We start from the raw sequence: 22,904 nt of genomic DNA on the forward strand, positions 1-22,904 counted from the left end.
TTGTCTTTATTATATCTTTTTATTTCTCCCTTCCTCCAGCCATCTCTCATTCTCCATATCCCCTCCTCCCCTCCTCCCCTCCCAAGACTTCTCACAGAGGTGAATCTGCCCCTCCCCAACCCCCTTCCCTCTTTGGGTACACCACTATTTCTATACCAATCTCCTTCTTAAAATAAAATTAAATGGAAATTTCTTAAAACAACCTTTATATGCCTATGCTTATACTTACATTTATACGTATAGCGATTACCATTATAGTGCAATATAGATATATGGACTGGACATGGCAGCATTCATACATTCTAATGTGTAATCGATCAGCGAGAGCATTCAATTTATTTAAATGAAACGCTTAACGTCAGGTGGGTGGTATTTAAAGATGATTGCATCGACAGCTAAAGCCTCCTTATATACTTCAGACCCACACAAGCACACATTTGGGATACGTGAGTACAATGGTACCACTTTACACATGACTGCCCTTACACATGACTGTAGTGTGGTCACTTATTGATACTCGCCTGTTGTGTAGAGCTTTAATATGATGCCGGATCAGTGACCAATTTAATGGCGGAACCCCTTTATTCGAAACAATGGTACCACTTTTATGAATAGCCTGTCGCAACTTCTAATCGGCATCAAACGAACAAAAGATTATATAATCTATTGCGACTCTATTTCTATTTAAAAGCTCTTTGGTAATAACTGTCAGGAGAAGTTTATGCCCATTTTAAGCCGAAATAGATTGTGAGCTGGTCGGTCGACAACACGTCTTTAATTAGTGAGTACATTTTACACATTATCAATTTGATTTGTAGTAACTTGAAATAAGAATTAGATATAATGCAAAGAAATCAAATTATTGGTTTCAGCTAGTTATTTTGTGTTTGATCTCGGTTTCCTCTTTTGGCGTTTTACATAATAAAAAAGGTAAAGTGAAATGAAAATAAATAAATAAATAAATAAATAAATAAATAAATAAATTTGTATTGTTCCTCTCAAGTAGGAATAAAAAAGTCAATTGTCATATTACTCTAGGGTGCTTAGTTCGGGAGTTGTGAGTAAATAATATATCAAATATTTCATGCTCAGAAGCCGATTTTTCAAAATGCACCTATTCAATCGAAATTTGAAAACATTTGAAAAGAAAAGAAAAGAAAAGAAAAAAGAAGAAGAAGAAAAAAAGAAAACTTTGGTTCCACTAGTGTATGAACCTAAAATCCCAAACCCATAGCGCCTTGCACTACGTTGTTAGTTATTTGCATAACGTTTTGATATTTAAAAGTGTAAAAAGGAACAGTGTTTTATAATATCTAGACTTGTTGCAAGTCCTTAGCGTCAGTTGATATAGCGAGCGAAAACACTGATCAATAACACCATTTTGATACACATCCACATAAGAATACCGTTTGGGCGCACTACAGTTTAGTCAAATTTAACTTTAACTGCTTTTTCTCATAATCAATCATTCTTCTCATCTAGATTTTAAGTTTTAGGTACTTTAGTGATTAAGGGTGCTCATTATATCTAATTATACAAGAAGCAAATATCTTGACAATTCTAACCCGTCGTCTTTCAATGAAAAATATTATGTTTGTAATAATGCCACAAAGTCCATTTGTGTCAACAATTAATATTATTTGCATTTACTAGCAGGTTTATGGTGTCATTCACAAAAGAATGTTTGAAATACTATGGATATTTTAATAGAAAAGTTTTCAATTCATTGCATCATATGAGAGGGTTGGGCGTAAGACCATGGATCGTGCAATGAACGAAGGGAGTGGAAAACAAGTTCTGTCAAATTATGCTTATACTAAAATGCAGTAAACCTTTGACGAGCGCGTGTTGTAAGGATACATCGCGTATTTACTGCGTTGCACGCACTTGTCTCTGATTGGCTGCTGAGGCGATCTGTTGTTGCCGAGTGGAAATTTATGAATGAACTGTGTGCCGTACGCGTTGTTAGCGCCGAATTTGCAACATCACGGTAGTCGCGCTCGTCAAAGGTTTGTTGCATTTGACTATAATGTCTCTAATTTTTTGAGGTTAATGTCTGTGTAGCGTTAAGAATCATTTACATGGGAATTTGGAGAGAAAAAAATTAAAGGTAAACATGTAGGCTCCTTCCATCACGAGCCACATATCGTATTGTTATAGTATTGTTATTCGTACCATGGTATGGAATTCCACAAAATAGTTATTTCAAGTTTTTTTTAAATAATATCGTGTCATAATTGTCAATTACAAGGTAACATGCTAAATAGTCTTTTTTATGATTTAAGTTAACGCCTATGAAGAGGATTTTAATAAGATACAGTTAATTTCCAAGTGCATTACCTATAATAGTAAGGTTCATCTTTAGGTGGAAAAATAAGTAATAAACACAATAACACATTTTGTAACACACTATTAAGTGATCTGGAATGAGCGTTTTGAGCGTTTCGACAGTATTTTTTGTGGGACATGAGAGCACGTCAGACATATCGAATTGCATTCTGAATACGAAGAATGTCTTTCTGAAATTCACGATATAATACAAATTTTATGACAAATTATTAAAATTTGATATTTTTCAAATTTTTGATATATAACAGTCCTCGAAATAAATTTTATAAATCTAATGATTTATTCTTAAAGTGTATGTAGCTGGGAGGAAAAGCCGACGATCAATTGAAAATTTTGAACTTTTATATTGAAGATATGGATTTTTTCCCAAAAGACCTTTTTTTTTGTGTGTGTTTTGGGGAAAAATCCATATCTTCAATACGAAAGGTCAAAATTTTCAATTGATCGTCGGCTTTTCATCCCACCTACATACATACACTTTAAGTATAAATCATCAGATTTATAAAGTTTACTTCAAGTAAAATGTGTATTACATTGCGAATTTCAAAAAATCAAAATTATTTGATATCAGAAGGACATTCTTCGTATTCAGAATGCAATTCGATATGTCAGATGTGCTCTAATGTCCCACAATAAATACTGTCCAAACGTTCATACCCCTTCCCTTAATAACATATCACATACAATTACAATAGTTTGCTTATGTTCACACACAAGTGATTTGTGGTAGAACATAGGCAAACTGTTTATACACTTCTGAAGCCAAATCAGACAATTGGCACGTACATTTATATATGGAGGGTTAAGTATGTTGACCTTATATTATAATGTCAACTCCGACTTCCAACCCCAGATTTTCTTTAGGATAAGGACCATACTGGGCCAGATATTATTGCACGCGAATATTTATTTCAATCTGCGCATGAAGACTGCTTGCAATAAATATTGCTTTTAGGATTGCATGTATATTTGCGTGCATTTAGTGATACGACATCCTATATATAAATCGAAAATCGCTCAAAATGTCGACGGTATATGACTATGTTGTGATCGGTGCAGGAAGCGCTGGATGTGTAGTGGCTACTCGGTTGTCAGAAGATTCCAATTGTACTGTTCTTCTGTTAGAAGCAGGGCCATCTGATGTGGAATATCCTAATATTGCTATACCTGCTATGGTAGCAACGCTTCAACAAACCGACATAGATTGGAATTTTAAGGTGAGGCCATAAACCACCATAAAGTGAGGCTGGTGAACCCAAGGAATACGTGTCATTTTCTTCTAGCATGATTTTTGGCATTCCCTCATTTGAAATTATAAGTTTGGGTTTCTCTTTTGTTCAGAAACCCAAAATCAAGGGATTAAAAAGTACAGTAGATCTGGTCTGCAATCATAACACTATTGTGCTGGGAGGACCCAGTATATGGTATATAACCATAAGTATATAATGGCCTATTGTGCTAACATAATTATTATCGGATATCTGTCAACGCGGGCGGTGCTTGCTGTCAGTATATAGCCACTATAAACACGCTCTTTGAAATATTTTGTTTTACTTCAGATAAGTCTGTCGTAGGGGGCATACTTTCATGCCATCGTATAATTACACCCCGAGTTCATGCGTGTATATTGAGCAGGGGGTGTTTGTTTGTACATGTATGAAACATAAACGATGCATGGCGATGGCGATGATTTGATTAGTTTATTGTCCCCGGTAAGCACAATCCATACCTCTTACCTAGGCTCCCCTCTCCCCCATCTATATAAAACCATATTCCCTAAGCGCCTCCTTCTCTCCCCTCCTCGCCTCCCCCTCACATTCGATATCTCCTCTAATTCGAACTCTCCTCCCCTTTCCCTTTCTACTTCCAATGATCACTCCCATCTGTTTCTCTTTCTACCACCCCAACCTCCACATACCTCCCTTCCCTCCATACACGGACACCCACATATCAAACACCCAAACCTCCACACATCCACACTCTTTCCCCCGGTAAAGAGACGGTAATGGGATTAATTCTGCTCAATAGAAATTGACCTTCCCCGGTAACATTTTCCTTACCGGCGAACTCCAATAGAAACTCACTCCGTTCCGATGGATAGAAGAAAGAAAGAAAGAAAGAAAGAAAGAAAGAAAGAAAGAAAGAAAGAAAGAAAGAAAGAAAGAAAGAAAGAAAGAAAGAAAGAAAGAAAGAAAGAAAGAAAGAAAGAAAGAAAGAAAGAAAGAAAGAAAGAAAGAAAGAAAGAAAGAAAGAAAGAAAGAAAGAAAAAGAAAGAAAGAAAGAAAGAAAGAAAGAAAGAAAGAAAGAAAGAAGAACCTGACAGAAAGAGGCATTTAGCCAAATGCTATTTGTCTAAGGTAAATACACAGATTTGTCTTTGGAAGCCTTTGTGAAGATTGTCCTTGTAAAAGTTAAATTGTGGTTTGGTGTGACCAATTATTTACTTACTGCAAATACCATGAATACAGCAAGGAAAACGTCATTTCCTAAATCTAACAGCTATTGCATGGGTGATAGAACAACAAAAGCTGGTAAAAAAGATTTCATCTGCACATATACAGCCTGTCTCAAAAAAAATTGTGCAAGTGAAAAGCGCCCTCTTTGGCAATTAGAAAATACCTTTGTGGCATAATGCTTAAATCAACGTCACGGGCGTAGTCATAGGTCTTAAATGCCGTTTGTTCTGTTCAATTTGCTCCTTCCAATTTCGAGATCTGTTTATTTAACAAGGAAAGGGTAAAATCACAATTACTAGGGAAGAGAGCTGTACATGTAAATCAATGATAGCTGATGTTGATGCGTCTAATGCACTCCCCCTTTCAGGGCGCATGCATTAGACGCATCAACATCAGCACGCGTGCACTGTTTTGTCTAATATCTCTCCCAACAAGTAATACGCGTTCATTAACCTATAACATGTATAAGTGCGCAATATTTGTTTCTCTCTTAACATGTCTTAAGCAGGGGCGTAGCCAGCTTTCTTATAAATAAATTAATAAATTTTGGATTTATAAAGGTCTTGGTCGGGGGGGGCAAATAAAAAAGGGGGGTCATAGGCAATTTTAGTGAAAATTATGTTTTTTGACCATTGACCGGAAGTGGATGACCTTTGACCGGAAACGATCACGTGACATTTGTAACACAACCCAATGGCCCTAGTGGCCAACTATGTATGACCAACACGGCAGAAAGCATATTGCTACGATGGCCGATTTAAGGTATTTGGTTACATACCAGAAATGACCCCTAAATGACCTTTAGACACTGGCTACAGACGATGCATGTGTGCAAGTGACGTCACGCTGCTATTTAATATGAGTAAGGAGAAGCATTTTAGTGAAAAACAGGTTTTTGGCCATAATGACCTCCGGGAATGACCTTAACATGAGCCATTTTCACGTGACATTTGTGGCACCCCCAATGGTCCTAGTAACCAAATTTGGTCAAAATTGACAAAGGCATATGGTTACGATGGCTCATTATACGATTGATAGAAGAAAGAATCTGACAGAAAAAGGACCTTAGCCAATCGCTATTTGGCTAAGGTATGTAATGAATCAATTAATATATTATTTAGAAAATAAAGTAATACAAAAGTAATATTGTAACTGAATGCAAAATTAATAATAAATTCATATATTAAAGCATATAGCCATAATGGGGTCATTGGGTGAGATTCGCCCTGTTTGGACCTAAATTAAGGGGCATGTGGGAGTATTATGATCGTTTGGGATCCAGTCCACGTTTGTTTGATGTGATCATTTATTAATGTTTCTAACAAAACATTACACATTTTTCAATCTCAATAACAGCTATTACACTAATATACACATTTGAAACTTAGATTTTAATTTCTTTATCAAATTTTTAATCTTTTTCTGTGTTTTGTGGTAATTTGTATAAACTTAATATTTGTGTGAAGATGTTTAGTGTTAAAATTTCATAGTAGTAAAAAATATTTTGTTTTTCATGCACAAGGAATTTCGATTGTCAATGTTGGGCAAAGTCACAATGTTAGTACACTGGTAATGACATCTGTTTGTAATAACATTACAATCTAGTATTATGATTAATTTTATCACTTTCAGACAGTTCCCCAGAAACATGCAGCGCAAGCATATACAGATGGAAAAATAATATGGCCTCGTGGAAAGGTAAGCCAAAATTATCAAGAACCACAAAAATACCATCTATTGTGTCCGACAAAACACCTTTTTTGAAATTCAATCAAGTTCGTCAACAGCCAATGAATGTGTGCAAGTGCCGAAGCTATGCTATTTGTGGTAGACAAGGCATTATGCTTCTAATGCTGGGCTTGTGCATTTGACGAATTGTACAATTTCTCGAGCAGTGATACGCAATTATTAACATATTTCATAGCCGAAAAAATAATTTTTTATAGCAAAATTGTCACTAAAGTGCTGGAAAAAAACAAGCACATATAAATGCATCAACCGGAAGTGCGCATATTATTATTATTATTATTATTATTATTAGTAGTAGTAGTAGTAGTAGTAGTAGTAGTAGTAGTAGTAGTAGTAGTAGTAGTAGTAGCAGTAGCAGTAGTAGTAGTAGTAGTAGTAGTAGTAGTAGTAGTAGTAGTAGTAGTAGTATTATCATTATTATTATTATTATTATTATTATTATTATTATTATTATTATTATTATTATTATTATTATTATTATCATTATTATCCTGCCAGATAAAAACGCATCATTTGAAACGTGGGCATAACCTAGCGCTGTTTGAAATCGGACACACAAGAGGAATCATAATAGGTTCTATAAAGTAGATCAAAAGGCTTGATATAAGGGGTGTAATTTCCGTCCAATGTGCATGGTTTTTTCGGAAGGAAGAACATTCTGTTTTGATATATTATTTGCCTTAAAAACCGCAAAACCTATAGAAATATAAATGCAATTGGCTTCCTTGATATTTAAAAGTACATCGCATTTTGTTGTTAACATTTAACGTTGTTTTTCTGGAATTTGAAGCATCGTCTTTCGCTAAAAAATATTAAACGTCAAGAAGGAGAAAAAAATCTCCAAAGATATATATATAGCAGCAGAGAACCAAATTGCTGCGGAGGACCAGAAATTGGTGCAGAGAGCAGGGTCGTTGCGGAGAACCAAAAATCGCTGTGGAGAAACGAAAAAAACGCAGCGGGGACCGGAAATCGCTGCGGAGAACTGAACATTGCAATGGGAAACCGAAAATTGCCGTGGAGAACCGGAAATCGCTGCAGAGAACCGAAAATCGCAGCGGAGGACCGGAAATCGGTGCGGAGATCCGTAAATCACAGCGGAGAAAATTGCAGCGTAGAATAAAAAAAATCGCTGCGGAGAATAAAAAAAATCGCTGCGGAGAACCAAAAAAATTGCTGCGGAAAACCAAAAATCGCTGCGGAGAACCAAAAATTGCTGCGCATAACCGAAAATCGGTGCAAAGAGAACCAAAAATCACTGTGGAGAACTGCCAATTGTTGCGGAGAACCAAAAGACGCAGCGAAGAACCGAAAATGGTTGTGGGTAACCGGAAATTGCAGCGAAGAACCGAAAATTGCTGCGGAGAACCGAAAGTTGCTGCGGAGAGCCACAGATTGCTGCGGAGAACCGAAAATTGCTGCGGAGAACAGAAAATCGCAACATCAGCAGCAGATAAGGGATTGAAATGATTTTCTTTATTATTATTTATAACATTTGGCCGTCAACTGAGTATGACGGACAGAGATATGGGAAGCGGACCGATTTTAGAAGCAGGAGGTCACCCGAAGAAAAAACATTGCGAGGATCGGCAACCAAACTCACATGTGACAACGCGGGGAATTGAACCAGGGCCGCAGAAGACCATTACACTAACCCGTCCTCCCTAAATAAGTGAAGTGACATGTTTATGCATTCTGCTTAAAATTATGAAATAACGTCACAATTTCATCTCTGCTATTTTCATTGGCAATTGATTTTAACCTGTTTAAAGAAAATGCAATTGCCGAAATTAATTTGTAATTATTGTGTTTCGTCAGCTTTTTTATTTTCAAATGAGATTTTTTTTAACAATACTTATTTCATATCTTGATGAATTAAAATGATAAATAAATGTTATTTGTGTTAATTTAATAAACTTCAACAGGTTCTTGGTGGTTCGAGCTCTTTAAATTTCATGGCTTATGTTCGTGGACATTCTGCTGACTACGACTCATGGGAGAGTCTAGGATGTGATGGGTGGGGCTGGAAAGATGTGCTGCCTTACTTCATCAAAAGTGAAAATAACACTTGGTGAGTAAAAAAAATCTATATTTCACAATGACCTTTTTGCGCATTTGCTCATGGTACTGAAATATTTATATTCATACTATCTATCAAAAATAATACAAATCATCATCTATCGTCAGTCTACTATATATAACAAACAATGCATCGGTATACAGACAAAATAACCCTAATCTTTTCGAAAACTTCTGTTTTGATGGGTTTTTTTTTCATTTGGCTTGTAAACTGCAATGCATTTTTAAAGGTTTCAAACTATAGTAACTTAACCCAAGCCGTACTAAATATCAAAAAGGATAAATGTTTTCCTTCCTTCCTTCCTTCCCTCCTCTCCCCATCGCCAAATTCTTTCTTTCTTTCTTTTGGAGTAACTACAGAATACCCCTCTCGGGGGTATAGTTGTATAAAGTTGTAACATGTTTGTATGTATTGGAATAGGGTGTTTTGTGCTTGAGTGGGGGTATTCTGTTTTAATGATTTGTGTATGGTAATGTTGTGAGTGTGTTATTCTGGAGACTAAGTATAGGTCTTGGTTTTTTTGTGGGCGCAGTTGGCGCAGACGTAGTCGAAAAACCGACAGAGTTGGCGTTTGACGTGGACGCAGTTTAAATTGGCGGGTTGATCAATGCAGCGTAGATGCATTATTTAAGTTGCAGTTGAAACAAAGGAAGTATGTTTGCTGGTACTACTCGGGAGTAGGCCATACTGCAGTTACTGTCCGTTTTCCTATACACAATACACAGTGCTCTTTCCCATTGACGCGTGACCTTTACAAATAGCCCTACGTTAACAGTATGGGGATATGACTTGTTAACGTCGCTGTGTGAAAAATAACCGGCCAATATTAAAAGTACTCTTCTAAAGTTCTAGAAAATATAGTTTTGTAACATGTCCTAAATTTTTAGCTAATTTAGATTTTTGGAAATATTCGTACTTTGGTGTTTTAGTTAATGTTATAGGTAATAGTACATTGCCTAGTTAACGTCGCTGTGTGAAAAATAACCGGCCAATATTAAAAGTACTCTTCTAAAATTCTAGACAATATAGTTTTGTAACATGTCCTAAATTTTAGCAAATTTAGATGTTTGGAAATACTCGTACTTTGGTGTTTTAGGAAGGATATGTAAACGACAGATAACACCAAAAATATGAAGAAATTATTTCTAAACCGTGTTAAGTCAAAAATCATTATGTTGCTCATTTTCAAGAATGCTGGTTTACAAAAAGCACGACATTGTCTGATTTCGTGAACAAAGCCACACATAACATTGTTTCCTTTCGTTTCCTTTATAATCGGTTACCCAACTGAAGCTATGAATACCATCTTTATTGCGATATCGCACATGAAAACAGTCACTTGTGCACAACCAGAGAAGATCCGATTTAATCAGTTGAGCTGTTTCAATGAGTGTTATCTTGGTTTAATAGCTTTTAATGGGGTTAAGTCCTGCAAAGGTCGAGATGAATTCTACTGTAGACATGACTGCATCATGCCTATAGGCCCTATAGGTGTCGGTTTTTAACAAGGCGCAGTCGGCGCAGACGTAGTTGAAAATTGACAGGTTTTTATAAATGGGGCGTAGACGTAGTATTGCGGGGGGATTTGTCCCCGTTATACCGTTGAAGGAGTTCAAGATGTGGTATTTTTTTGTGTGATCGTATTTGAATTAGTTGTTGGTACATGTATAGGCCTACTAGGACAAATTCTATGTCTAGTTTTTATGTCGGCGTAGTCGGCGCATGCGCGTATTTTGGGGGGGGGGGGGCTTTTGGGGGCGCCAGCCCCCGGGGTCAAAGTAGGGGGCGGCAAAAACGAAGGGGCGGCAAAAACAGGGGCGGCAAAAACGAAGGGGGCGGCAAAACGAATTATCAAAGTAAAAAGGGCGCAAAAAATTGAAAAAGCATAAAAAAAGGTTGCTTTTAGGGCGCTAGCGCCAAAAATCCTTTTTCTTTTTTTTTTTATTTATTTTTTTTTTTTTTTTGCTCTTCACTTTTCAAACGACCATGAAAAAATTGGGTCAACCTTTTCGGGCTGTTAAAGAAGGGCGGCAAAATTGTTTCTTCTTCAGCCCCCGGGGTTGGGGCGGCCACGGTACGCCACTGGGCGCAGACGTAGCTGAAAATTAACAGGTTTGGGCTTTGGGCTTGGACGTGGATAAAATTGGTGATTTTATGAATGGGACATAGTGTTTGGGGGATTTGTGCCCATGCTGTTGAATTAGTATAATATGTTAAATTGTGTGTGAATGTGGTGGCAGTACATGAACAGTATGTTGGACATAGGTCTTGGTTTTTAAGTCGGCGTAGTCGGCGCAGCCGTAGTTGAAAATGGCAGATTTTGCGTTTGGGCGTGGACGTAGTTAAAAGTGGTGATTTTAAAAATGGAGCGTGGCGTGGACGCAGTATTGCGGGGGGATTCGTCCCCCAATGGCGTTGAAGGAGTAGGCCTACAAGATGTTGTTTTGTGTTTGATAGTGTTTGAATTTGTTGTTGGTACATGTAAATTGGACAAAGTATAGGTCCTGGTTTAATGTCGGCGCAGACGTAGTCGAAATTTAGCATGTTTGGGCTTTGGGTGTGGTCGTAATTAAAATGGGTGATTTTATAAATGGGGCATGGACGCAGTGTTGGAGGGGATTTGTCCCCGTTGAAGTTGAATTGGGATGGTATGTTGTTTTGTGTTTGATACCAGAAGTGTTTGAGTGTTTTGCTGCTACATGTAGTGTTTGGACCGTAGGTCTTGGTTTTTATGTCGGCGCAGTCGGCGCAGACGTAGTTCAAAAATAGCAGGTTTTGCGTTTAGGCGTGGACGTAGTTAAATTATGTTAACTGTATCAAATAAATACCCTTATCTGGAATGAACTTTTGTTTTGGTTTTAATACTGGAACATTTACGAAAATATTGCAGGCTATTCTTTATTTTTTGCTTCAGGTCTAATGTTGCTAAAGTTTTTACAGCCCCCCTCTAAGTGCACAAAAACTTTTTAACCCCCTGTTCATACACCCAAAACTTTTGAATCCCCTATATTCATAACTCCAAAATTTTATAACCCCCCCTACATATTTTTCAGCCCCCCTAATAATTGAAGATTCAGTATGTTTTGAAAGTGATATTAGTTCTTTAAGGATGACTTTGGCTATAGGGGTGGGCTTTGGCACAATTTTATGGCACATGATTATTTTGTTCATTGCAATTTTTTCGCGCGCATTTGTCCTGGTAATTAATGTTTTTTTAGTTGAACGATTCGATGTGGAAATTTTGGCCCCTGGCTCCGGTATCCCCCTTCGCATTTTAGCATTGATAGCAAATTTTCACGGGAAAAGAGATTTTTTGGGACAGTTTGGAAAAGTTAGGTTACAGATCTGAAGGGCCAAAGCTGAATCATGTTGCCTTGCACAGGGCACCCCCCCCCCCCGAGAAAATGGTCTCTGGCAGGAGTGATGATGAGTTTACTGACCTTTACAAGTTCAACCATGGTTCAACAAAAGTCAATACGATTACGTAATTGTTCATGTGATGACACACACAGAGGGAAAGTCAATATTTACATTTCTTGGTCATAAACCTCACCTCCATGCAGTAGCCCTTTTAATAATACAGGGTGTCCCAGAAAAAATTACCGAGTGAATATAATTGAACGTAAGTCGAGAAATATACATCAGAATCAAACAATTTAAAATGTAGCGTATAGCCTGTTTTATTGTGCATCACGTATGAAAAGTGTATTTGATTCGGTCGACTGGTTGCGAGGGAATTAACGATTACATAATTCGCGCATCAATGCAGTTCATTCCAAGTTTGATCAACAGGCGCTTTTTTCATACTCACTCAGCGCTTCCTAAAGTTTGTGTATCTCATTAAATGTAGTCCACGTGATCTATTTTATAATCCGACGGTGTTATGTTATTCATGCTTTCACTGAAGATAAATAACAGTTTGTCTGACAAAACTTTGATTTCTGCAATTGGAAGGTTTCCAACTTTAATTTTTAGGTTGCGCAAATATGTTATATTTTGACTTTCCAAAGAACATTTGAGCCAAGAATGACAATGATCAAGTGCTTACAGCTTAACGTGTGAATTTTGATACTATGCAACATTATGTTGGAGTTTAAAAAAATTTAAACTTTGCATTACAATTTATTGGAAATATTCCAAAAACATTAATGTGTGTGAGAATTTTTTAAAGCCAGCTGGAATTCTTATGCAATAATTCTTTATACAACATTTATATCAACATTAACGAAAAAAAGATATTTACAAGTACCGAGCACCATCTTACATGCAAGCTTATAATTTTTCAATATTGTGCAAGTTTTCAAATTTCAAATTTCCTAATTAAATGTTTTACAAGAAACAGATTGTTTAGAAAGAACGAAAATGATTTCGCCGAACAAAGTATGAAGCCCAATGACAGTGTTAACCACTAGTGCGTATTGTGTTGAATGATCTTTATTTCAAACTTGGAATGAAGTGAATTGACACATGTGTTATGTAATCGCTCATTTCTTCACAATTAGTCAACCGATTCCAGTAAAATTAACGTATAAGATGCACAATAAGATGGGCTACACGCTGATATTTAGATTTTTGGATTTTGATGTCTATTTTTTGACTTACGTCTAAATTTATTCGCCCGGTAATTTTTTCTGGGACACCCTGTATGTTACGCATGTATAGCTGATCTGGGTAATCAAAAACAAATCTACCCATCGTGGCTTAGGGTTTTAATAACATGCTTAATTTCCGGGATTGATTGAATTTAAATAATGGATACACATTTTAAGTTTAGCATCAGTTTTTGTTATTTAGTTAAGTTGGGTTTTTGAGAATTAACAAAAAATATTTTGCTTAAATCATTAGAAAATATGTACCAACAAATTGTACCAACACGAAATTTTTATCACTTTGTAATATTTTCGCCAGCCCATTCGCGGGCTGGTATATATTTCTGGGATCGGGTCTGTTTGCTCAAGAGATTAACTTTTATTGGTATTGGAATGACTTATTTTTTTAAATTTTATGGGTGGAATTTTTAAAAATTATTGTAATTCGATTTGTCAGGAAAAGTAAGTATGTTTTGTCGTTTCAACGAATGAAAACGAGTGAGTATTACCAAAGTTATGTTTGAATTAATATGACTTTAAAAGTTTTAGGTATAGGCCTAAAATGTAACAATAATAGTTAATATACAGCATCATATGGTCAGCAGAAGAAAATTACATCACCTATGATCCGGGGTCCTTGACCACTGAACAGCGTGATATCATGTTGATAACAGATCTAAGAATCAAAATCTTCATCATATCATTGATGTCAAAGTAATTATCTATCCTATCCTGTGTCGTTTTATGGATAAAAATGACTCAAAATGCTATTGATGAAATAGTTGCTATCATAAACATCAGTTTTGTCTTTTCAACGGGAAAAATCCGATGCAAAATAAAGTTTTTAGGGCCTAGTTATAATATGGGCATAATTTATGCATGTGGGCATAATTTATGCATGTAGGCCTATAGTATTGAACAATGTACCCATTTGACATGCACTTATAGATAAATAAATTGTCTTACTTTATTAATTTAATAACTTCTATGTTATAAATAAAATGACACATAACGTAAGTGAAGCTACTTTCTATCTTTTTTATTTGATTCATAAACTTACAGTCAAAACACACAAGAGTGAAGATTGCAGTGAGTAATCAGTCCTTGTGCTTGCCATAGTAAACTATACATTGCGAATTAATATCAAATTATTTTAAAATAAAATGTACATGTAAGGTGAGTTTAAATTATGTTATATGGCGAATTAAAGGAGTATTTCGTGATCCTAGCATCCTCTTTTTATGACATTTTTCAGTAGATATCCACAAAAAAGCTTATTCTAAAAAATTTCAGTTGATTCCGATTTTGTCTTTACGAGTTATACATGATTATGTGTAGACAATGTGTTGTAATTTCGTTCTGGTATACCAGAACGAAATTCAAATTTCACGACCCCTTTGCTAAACGAATTAATCTGCAAGAAATATTTTGTACATAAACATTATGTAGCCAGAGGTTTCCAGTGATATAAAAATCTCAACTTTTTTGAGAAAAGTTGGGGATGATGCTGTGGATCACGAAATGCCCTTTGAACTAAAACCTGCAGTCAGTGCAGTGTAGTATTTGTGACGTGGTATATCGAAAGCAGACACTTTTGGGCAGGATCGGCTACCCGGGGTGATTTTTTCACGATTTGGGTTTATGATGTTATTAATGTTTAAAATATCTGATCGTTTCAGACCGGAATAAAACTGGCATCTTGTATTGTTGAGACATTTTTCAAGGTAATTCCTACTCTCAACATTGTCAATAATATTTATAAAGGCAGCTTATCTATTATTAATATTAAAGGCCATTCAGTGATTTGCTCATCCGGACGATCGTAAAAATCATCAAAATTTTGGTACCGTACCTTTGTTATTACATAGATGTGCTAAGTCTGCGAATGGTTCAGCCGAAAGCCGTGTAGGCCTATTTAAGACAAAATAAGACATTTTACACGAATCTGTATTTTTAGATACTGACAGTATCTAAAATTAGCTACATGTATTTGAATGGCGGGGCTTGAACTTCGTCAGTACTGCTGTTTTCTTCGTTTTTGCCAAATTTGGCATTTCAAAAATACCAAATGACAATTTGAATGACTTAGGCCTATCCTTCTCTTTTAAGCAATTTATAAACAATTTTAATTTTTTTACTCTTGCGCTGGGATCACTGAATGGGTCTTTAGTATCATGTCAAAAACAGACATCTTTTGACAGCTTATAAATTTGGAGGCTTTCACATAAAGAGCTATTTTGCTCCACAACGCCGTTTTCCCCAATAAAATCGGACATTCCTAAGCGAAGATATTGAGTTCGTATAAGTTATGGTATTAAAAAATTGGAAATTGAGATATCGTGGGGATAAAGCTGAAAAGACAAAAAAAACCAGAACAGAACAATTTAGAGAACAATAATGAATTAATAATAATGAACAATAATGAATTAAAGAGTTGACATGAGATTAGGAGTTAATGTTTTCTGCAGTTTCAGTGTAGGCCTACATGTTCTCACCGTTGATGGTTTGGTGGACTGTCATGTAACATGGATGTAGTAAGCCGTGATCCTAAAAATGCCTTTCACATTGACCAAAACTAATTACAAGACCTCTTCTACATTGAGGCTGGCTTTCCCTTTTAAAGGGAATTTTTATCATTTGGTATGTTTCTTCGCAAATTTTTCATTTGTTACGTTTCACATTATTTTGTATGGAAAAAAGATTTTGAAATTACTTCGGATTTTTTTTTATTTTTTGTATAATGTACAATGTTGCTTTAAGCTCATGGATTGAGAAATTTAATATTATTATTCCATGCCTTGATATTGTTTGATTGCATTTTGTAATATTGTTTTCAAAGTGATGAAAAAGTGATGAATTATTATGATGTCCAAAAAAATAGGTGCCAAAATTTCTCCCCCAAATCGTGCCATATCTAATTATATTTCGAATGTGATAGAAATCCTCACGTATCTCATCACAAAATAATTTTAAAAAATGAATGAAAAATTGGCGTCGTAATGAACAACTTTTTTCATCACAAAATAATAAGAAATATAACAAATGAAAACATTCCAAAGTGATAAAAAATCCTCACTTTTTCCTCACAAAATAATAAGAAACGTTAAACATAACAAATGAGAAGTTGGCGAAATGATGAAAATAATTCTCACTGTTGTCATCACAAAACATGATGATAACAAGTGAAAAATTTCCAAAGTAATACAAAAATTCCTTACTTTTCCTCACAAAGTAATAAGAAACATAACAAACGAGAAATTTCTAAAGTGTTAAAATATCCTTACTTTTATCATCACAAAATAATAAGAAACATAAAAAACTGCAAAGTGAGGATTCTTTCTCATTTTTAACTTTCCTTAAATCGGGCCTCAATTGTCTGAAATTGATAACATTTTATTTTTTAAAGAGGGACTATGAATTTAATTCCAATATCATATTATTGAAATTCTCATCAATATTAACTGTACAGGGTGTAACAATAAAATTTATACAATTGCATTTTGACTTCTCAGGAAAAAACTAAAAGAGTTATGGCACAAATGTTATATTCAATACAATTAGTAATATCTTGGCTAAAAGAAGACGTTTAGTTGGTTTCTTTACTAGCTTGGGTTCAAAAGTTATGTCCGATTAATTAAAACGTCCAGAAAACGTGTTGGGCCACTTTTGCCATGTTTGCGCACATCAAGTTTGTACCGCGTAGATATGCTTATCGTGCATTAGACATCAAAGAACTGACACAAAAGAATTATAAAGTCGTGTTTCTTCATATAATTAACATGAACTTAATGATAATATGATCTTTCTTTAAAATCTATAAATGAAGTCATGAAATTTCTTTAAAATTATCTTATAAATAAAGTAATTTCTCATATCCCTGAGATATCGTTGGTAAAACTGAGAACAGTTTTTGCATCCATAAGTACAAAACAATAGGATTTTGAAATTAAGTTCAGCTTGGCTTCTAGCTGTTCTGGGGCGACCACTATTGCCAGCATTTCTGTTAACAAATTCCACATACTTCTCATAGTTATATGTAATTGTATGCCTTGATGGAAGACATGAGTTTGGAAAATGAGCTATAAACAATCTTATGGTTTCTGCTTGACTCCATGTGCTACCGAATGTCACAACCATAAAAATACGCTCTTCCAACGTGAATTGGGGTTGACGTTGTTGAGCTGCAGCTACAATTTCTAGTAAATGAGGTTGTTATGTCAGTGATTAGTTGTGACTTTCAAAAACTCAAGGAGATATTCTATTATGTAATCATTTTTACCACTTCGAATTCCCCATTGTTTAAAACTACCTATCATAAGAGCATCGTCCATAGTTCCAACTCTATTCAGTCACTTTTGTAACAGTTTAGACAAAAAAGTGGCCCAAGTGGTTTTAAGACTAGGTTACATAATTGACCATATCTTCACTTTTATACCGTCGATTTTATTGAAACAAAGCTTAGCTGGTGGCTAAAGAAATTATCTTGATAGACATATAAATATCAAACCACAACATAAGCGGCATACTTGTGTCATTCTATTTTCAAAATTGTACAACTTTTATTGTTACACCCTGTATAGCTACTACTAGCTAAAACTACTGTTCTTTGAATGGTACAAAATGCAGATGATCAATCGAAATACATATTATGCAATATAGGACTGTCCGCATTTTTTAGGTGGGTAATGTGTATAAAACAAATGAATATCTACGTCATTATCATTTGTTTCCCAATTTTAAAACAAGATGTTTTAGAAAAGGAAAACAAATCATACAAAAAAAAAAAAATCACATTTTTGACCAAAAACACCTTCCAACCCAAAAATCACATTAATTTTGACCAAAAGTCACATTTTGATTTGTGATCAACAAAAAATCAAATTATTGATCAAAAAGCACATTTTAGACCAAAAACTAATTTTTTGATCAAAAATCACATTTTAAACCAAAATATCACAATGTAAACCAAAAATCACATTATAAAGCAAATATCACATGAATTGAGTAAAATTACCCGGTGTTGAGTAATTAGGGGAAAGATTTTACTCTGCTGTTTAGTAAAATTTTGCACAATACCGTACCGTACCGGGCAAATGATAGCATTTTTTGCAAATCATTTATTAGACGAGTGGATTCTATAGCCATTTTAGCTGCTGAAACCGAATCCGGAAAGCTTTTTTTGCCCCGGGGGAGGCACTCCCTATCTGAAATGGCAGGGATGTGCCTCGGCCATGTTAAAAGTAGGGGGCATTCAGGTCAAATGTACAATGACAAAATATGGGGTCATTCAGTACACAACCTGAATAAAAATGAGGTCATTCGGTATTAAACTTTGAAAAAAGGATGGTCATTAAGGTAGCAATTTGTAAAATGGGAGTCATTGGGTACAGGATTGCCAAAAGAATATCATTAAGTACACATAAATAAGTGCGAAAAAACAACTTGGCCAACTTGGAAATTTGAGAAATCTCATTATTTCTGGAGGAGAACACAAATACCACCTAAATTTGGGAATTAAAAAGGGGGGGGGGGGCATTGGGTAGCAGGAAATAGAAAAAGGGTGGTCATTGAGTACATGAATTTTTTTAAAGGGAGTCATTGGGTAATAGGTAGGACCATAACACAAAAAAGGGGGGCATTGGGTACAAGCCGGTTTGAAAAAGGGGTCTATCCGAGGCACATGATGCATATCTGTTATGGAAGTGCCCCCCCCCCCGGGTTTTTTTGCATAAAATGTATCTACATTGGTTCAGTGGACTTTTTCAAAATGGCCGGCAGTATAATTTACTGTGGTAGGGTTAGGGTTAGGGTTAACCGGCCAATATTAAAAGTACATGACCTAAAATTACAGCTAGGTTAGATGTTCAGAAATTTGGTACTTTGGTAAAATAGTGAGTGAGGGCAAGGCATAGCTAGCCAACAATAAATACATCAGTCTTATAGTCTTAGGAAGCAAAAACATTGTTTAAAATTTCAACCATTTACTAGAAACATTTTACCTTCATTTGTAAATATTTATAAAAACGAAATATTTGGAGCAAACATCGTTTTCAAAATATTTTTCAACTCCAAAATAACATTATGTTTAGAATGATTTGTACAAAGTTTTCAAAAATGTTTTTGGAATGTTATAAGAACGTAAAACATTTTAATAACATTTCAATGTCGCATTATATAAAGATCGTGAAAACATTTTAAAAACGTGATTGTAAATACTTGGACAAACATTTTTTTTCAAAATATTTTTTCAACTCCAAAATAACATTCTGTTTAGAAGGATTTGTACCAAGTTTTCAAAAATGTTTTTGGAATGTTATAAAAACGTAAAACATTTTAATAACATTTCAATGTCGCGTTATATAAAGGTCGTGAAAACATTTTAAAAACGTGATTGTAAATACTTGGACAAACATTTTTTTCAAAATATTTTTGCAACTCCAAAATAACATTCTGTTTAGAATGATTTGTACCAAGTTTTCAAAAATGTTTTAGGAATGTTACAAAAACGTTTTTACATTGTTGAGCAACGATAATGCTGTAGGATGTAAAACATATAGCCCTTAAGTTAGGCCAAATAAACAAAATTAACATGTTTCACGTCTTCTTTGTTTCCTTTGTTGAGGTTTCTTCAATTAAATTTGTATTTTGTGAAAGTCATTTATTTTAACAAAACAAATATTCTTCCTATAGCCTTGCTAATAAACTAGAAACACTTTAGGAATGTTTTGAGATAAATAAGGGGGTCCTATATGTCAGTATAACAAATAAAAAGATTTCTCCTCTTTTGTGCAGACATAGTGTATGCTAGAATAACTATAATTATGGGTATTCACGATTCTGCTCTAAAAAAATAAAATGCCCTTTCCTCCACCTTGTTTTGAATAAGTCGGATGTAAAACAGGTTGTTTATTATTGAACTTGGCCTTCACTATATAATACATTAAAACATATTAGAAACACTTTGACCAAGTTTCAGGGCAAATTTATGCAAAATAAAAGTACCCCGAACATTTATGCATGGATTTTTAGCAAAATATTGGCAAAAATTATATGTTAATGAGCTTCTCCAGTCATTTTAGCTTATTGACTTGATTGATAATTGATAAAGACAATACGATACAAAGAAAATATAAATTGATGTATTTTGAAAACCGTAGGCCTATGTCCGATTGATTCCAAAGAAAAGGCATATTGATCAGTGTACTTTGGTCTACTCAATTAATCTGTTTAGAGCACTTTTATAATGCCTGCATAACCACCTTAAACAGCTCAAGACACAAAATGTTAGGCAGTAGTCCAGTTTAAATATTATTTTCTTCATGTATTAATTTGTAAGTATTTAGTGGTGGAGGGTTTTATGTTATGTTGTTCTTCTATTTTGTACAGAGCGCAGTAAACATACGAACACATTGTTCACCCAATTGTAATTAGGTAATGTAAAACAAAGCTTTAACATAGAACTTATTATGTGTTACAATCAACAATATCATTCGGAATCCGGCAATCGTACTTTCGTTTAATATAAGAACATCAAGAATGTAGCAATGGAAACAGGCCTTCCTGTTGAAGTCAAATGTTTATTGCTTCGGAATGACAATGGGCTGAGATTGAACGTACCAGCCCTGAGGATGATTTAAGGAAGGTCCATCATGCACTGTAAAAGTGTTATCACTAGAGTTTCAACTGCCCATGATGCAGTCATGTCTACAGTAGAATTCATCTCGACCTTTGCAGGACTTAACCCCATTAAAAGCTATTAAACCAAGATAACACTCATTGAAACAGCTCAACTGATTAAATCGGATCTTCTCTGGTTGTGCACAAGTGACTGTTTTCATGTGCGATATCGCAATAAAGCTGGTATTCATAGCTTCAGTTGGGTAACCGATTATAAAGGAAACGAAAGGAAACAATGTTATGTGTGGCTTTGTTCACGAAATCAGACAATGTCGTGCTTTTTGTAAACCAGCATTCTTGAAAATGAGCAACATAATGATTTTGACTTAACACGGTTTAGAAATAATTTCTTCATATTTTTGGTGTTATCTGTCGTTTACATGTCCTTCCTAAAACACAAAAGTACGACCCTCTCCAAACACCTAAATTAGCTAAAAATTTAGGACATGTTACAAAACTTTATTTTCTAGAACCTATTTAGAATAATTTAAATGTAGCTTTTACCGGTTTTTTTGTGGCATCCTTCAGAAGTGAGCGGTCCGATACCAATATTTTCGGTCAAATCTCCATTCAAATAACACGGGGAGTTGGCTAGCTATGCCTTGCCCTCACTCATATTTTACAAAAGTACGACCATTTCTGAACATCTAACCTAGCTGTAATTTTAGGTCATGTTAGAGAAATATATTTGCTAGAAGTTTTGGAGAATAAATAAAATATTGGCTGGTTATTTTTCACACAGTGATGTTAACTAGGCAAGTGTCCATTCTCCCAACATACATCATTTGTAGGGTCACGCGTCAATGGTGAGAGCACTGTGTATTGTGTATAGGAAAACGGACAGTAACTGCAGTATGCACTATATTTTTCAAATCCCATTGAACTCTGTGCAAAAGATGTTGTTTAAGAATTGTCCGTGTGTCATTATTACTTGGTCGATTTCAGATGTAAAGTGATGTATGCATGAAGGATAAATCACACCTTCTGTAGATAAGATAACATAAAATGTGAAATCGACCAACTTTTTGAAGGTGTTTTTATTGTAAATATATCTGTCCAAATTCAAATTGAACCATGCACGTGTACGTGTGTATGCAGTGGGCGGGCAGTGTTGTCATGTTCACCCCCACAGCTATGCTAACCGCAAGACTTGCTGGGAAGTGCTTAATTCATCCTCTGGTACCAGCCGTGGGACGTGCAATACATCCTCCCCGTTTTGGGCCCGTGCTCCATAGCCAAAATTATCAAAAAGTATCATTATCACCTTCAAAACATGCGGAATCTTCAATTACATGCTTATGAAGCTTGCATATTTTCAAAAGAAAACACAGTTAACATGAATGACACATAGCCATGATTACCATTATCAACTCTATTGTACACCTTTCTGTATTTCTTAATAAGGCAAACAAATTCGTGTACATTCTAATCTTGATATAACTGTATGACTACAATCATCTCACTTATATTTGCATCCAATTTTGTAAGTATATTTTGTTATTACTATCAATAAACCATCAAGAATTTAACAATAATTGTGTATATCTCTGTCTTTGAGTCACATTTGTATACCATATCCAACTTGGACCTCGGGGACAGGGGGCACTCAACTTTGGAAGTGACGGGTATGTGCCTACCGGAGTCGCGAAGTAGGGGCCTATCGGGTACAAAGCGTTATTTTTAAAACTAAGGGGTCATTGGGTACAAACAAAATAAAAAAGGGGTCATCGAGTATAAGATTGAAAGAAAGAGTCATCGGGTAGAAAATTGTGAAAAAATGTAGCAAAATTTTGAAACTTTCGGCATAATTTGGAAAAAATGAAGCAAAATTGGACAGTTTCGGCATTTTTTAGTTGCATTTTGATGATGCTATTATAGAAAAAAGGGGTTATGGGTAGCCGCAACCAAAGAAAGGGGTTCATTGGGTAGCCGCAACTAAAAAAAAGGCCATTTTATCACGTTAAAATTGGGACAATTCTCCCGCGAATTTATGGCTTTGGAATA

The 22,904-nt window shown here is 35.1% G+C and overlaps 1 protein-coding gene across 1 annotated transcript in view; it reads left to right on the forward strand.

The window, feature by feature from the left end:
* Positions 1–3,311: 3,311 nt before the first annotated feature.
* The window catches only part of LOC140162905 (uncharacterized GMC-type oxidoreductase Mb1310-like), a 46,816-nt gene continuing 27,223 nt past the window's right edge, over positions 3,312–22,904 (forward strand). Inside the window, exons 1-3 of the mRNA XM_072186214.1 lie at positions 3,312–3,566; positions 6,438–6,503; positions 8,480–8,625. Of these exons, the coding sequence (XP_072042315.1) occupies positions 3,372–3,566; positions 6,438–6,503; positions 8,480–8,625 (407 nt within the window). The 5' untranslated portion in view covers positions 3,312–3,371. The remainder of the gene's footprint in view (positions 3,567–6,437; positions 6,504–8,479; positions 8,626–22,904) is intronic.

Source organism: Amphiura filiformis, chromosome 10, assembly GCF_039555335.1.
Source record: "Amphiura filiformis chromosome 10, Afil_fr2py, whole genome shotgun sequence".
Taxonomy (NCBI): Eukaryota; Metazoa; Echinodermata; class Ophiuroidea; order Amphilepidida; family Amphiuridae; genus Amphiura; species Amphiura filiformis.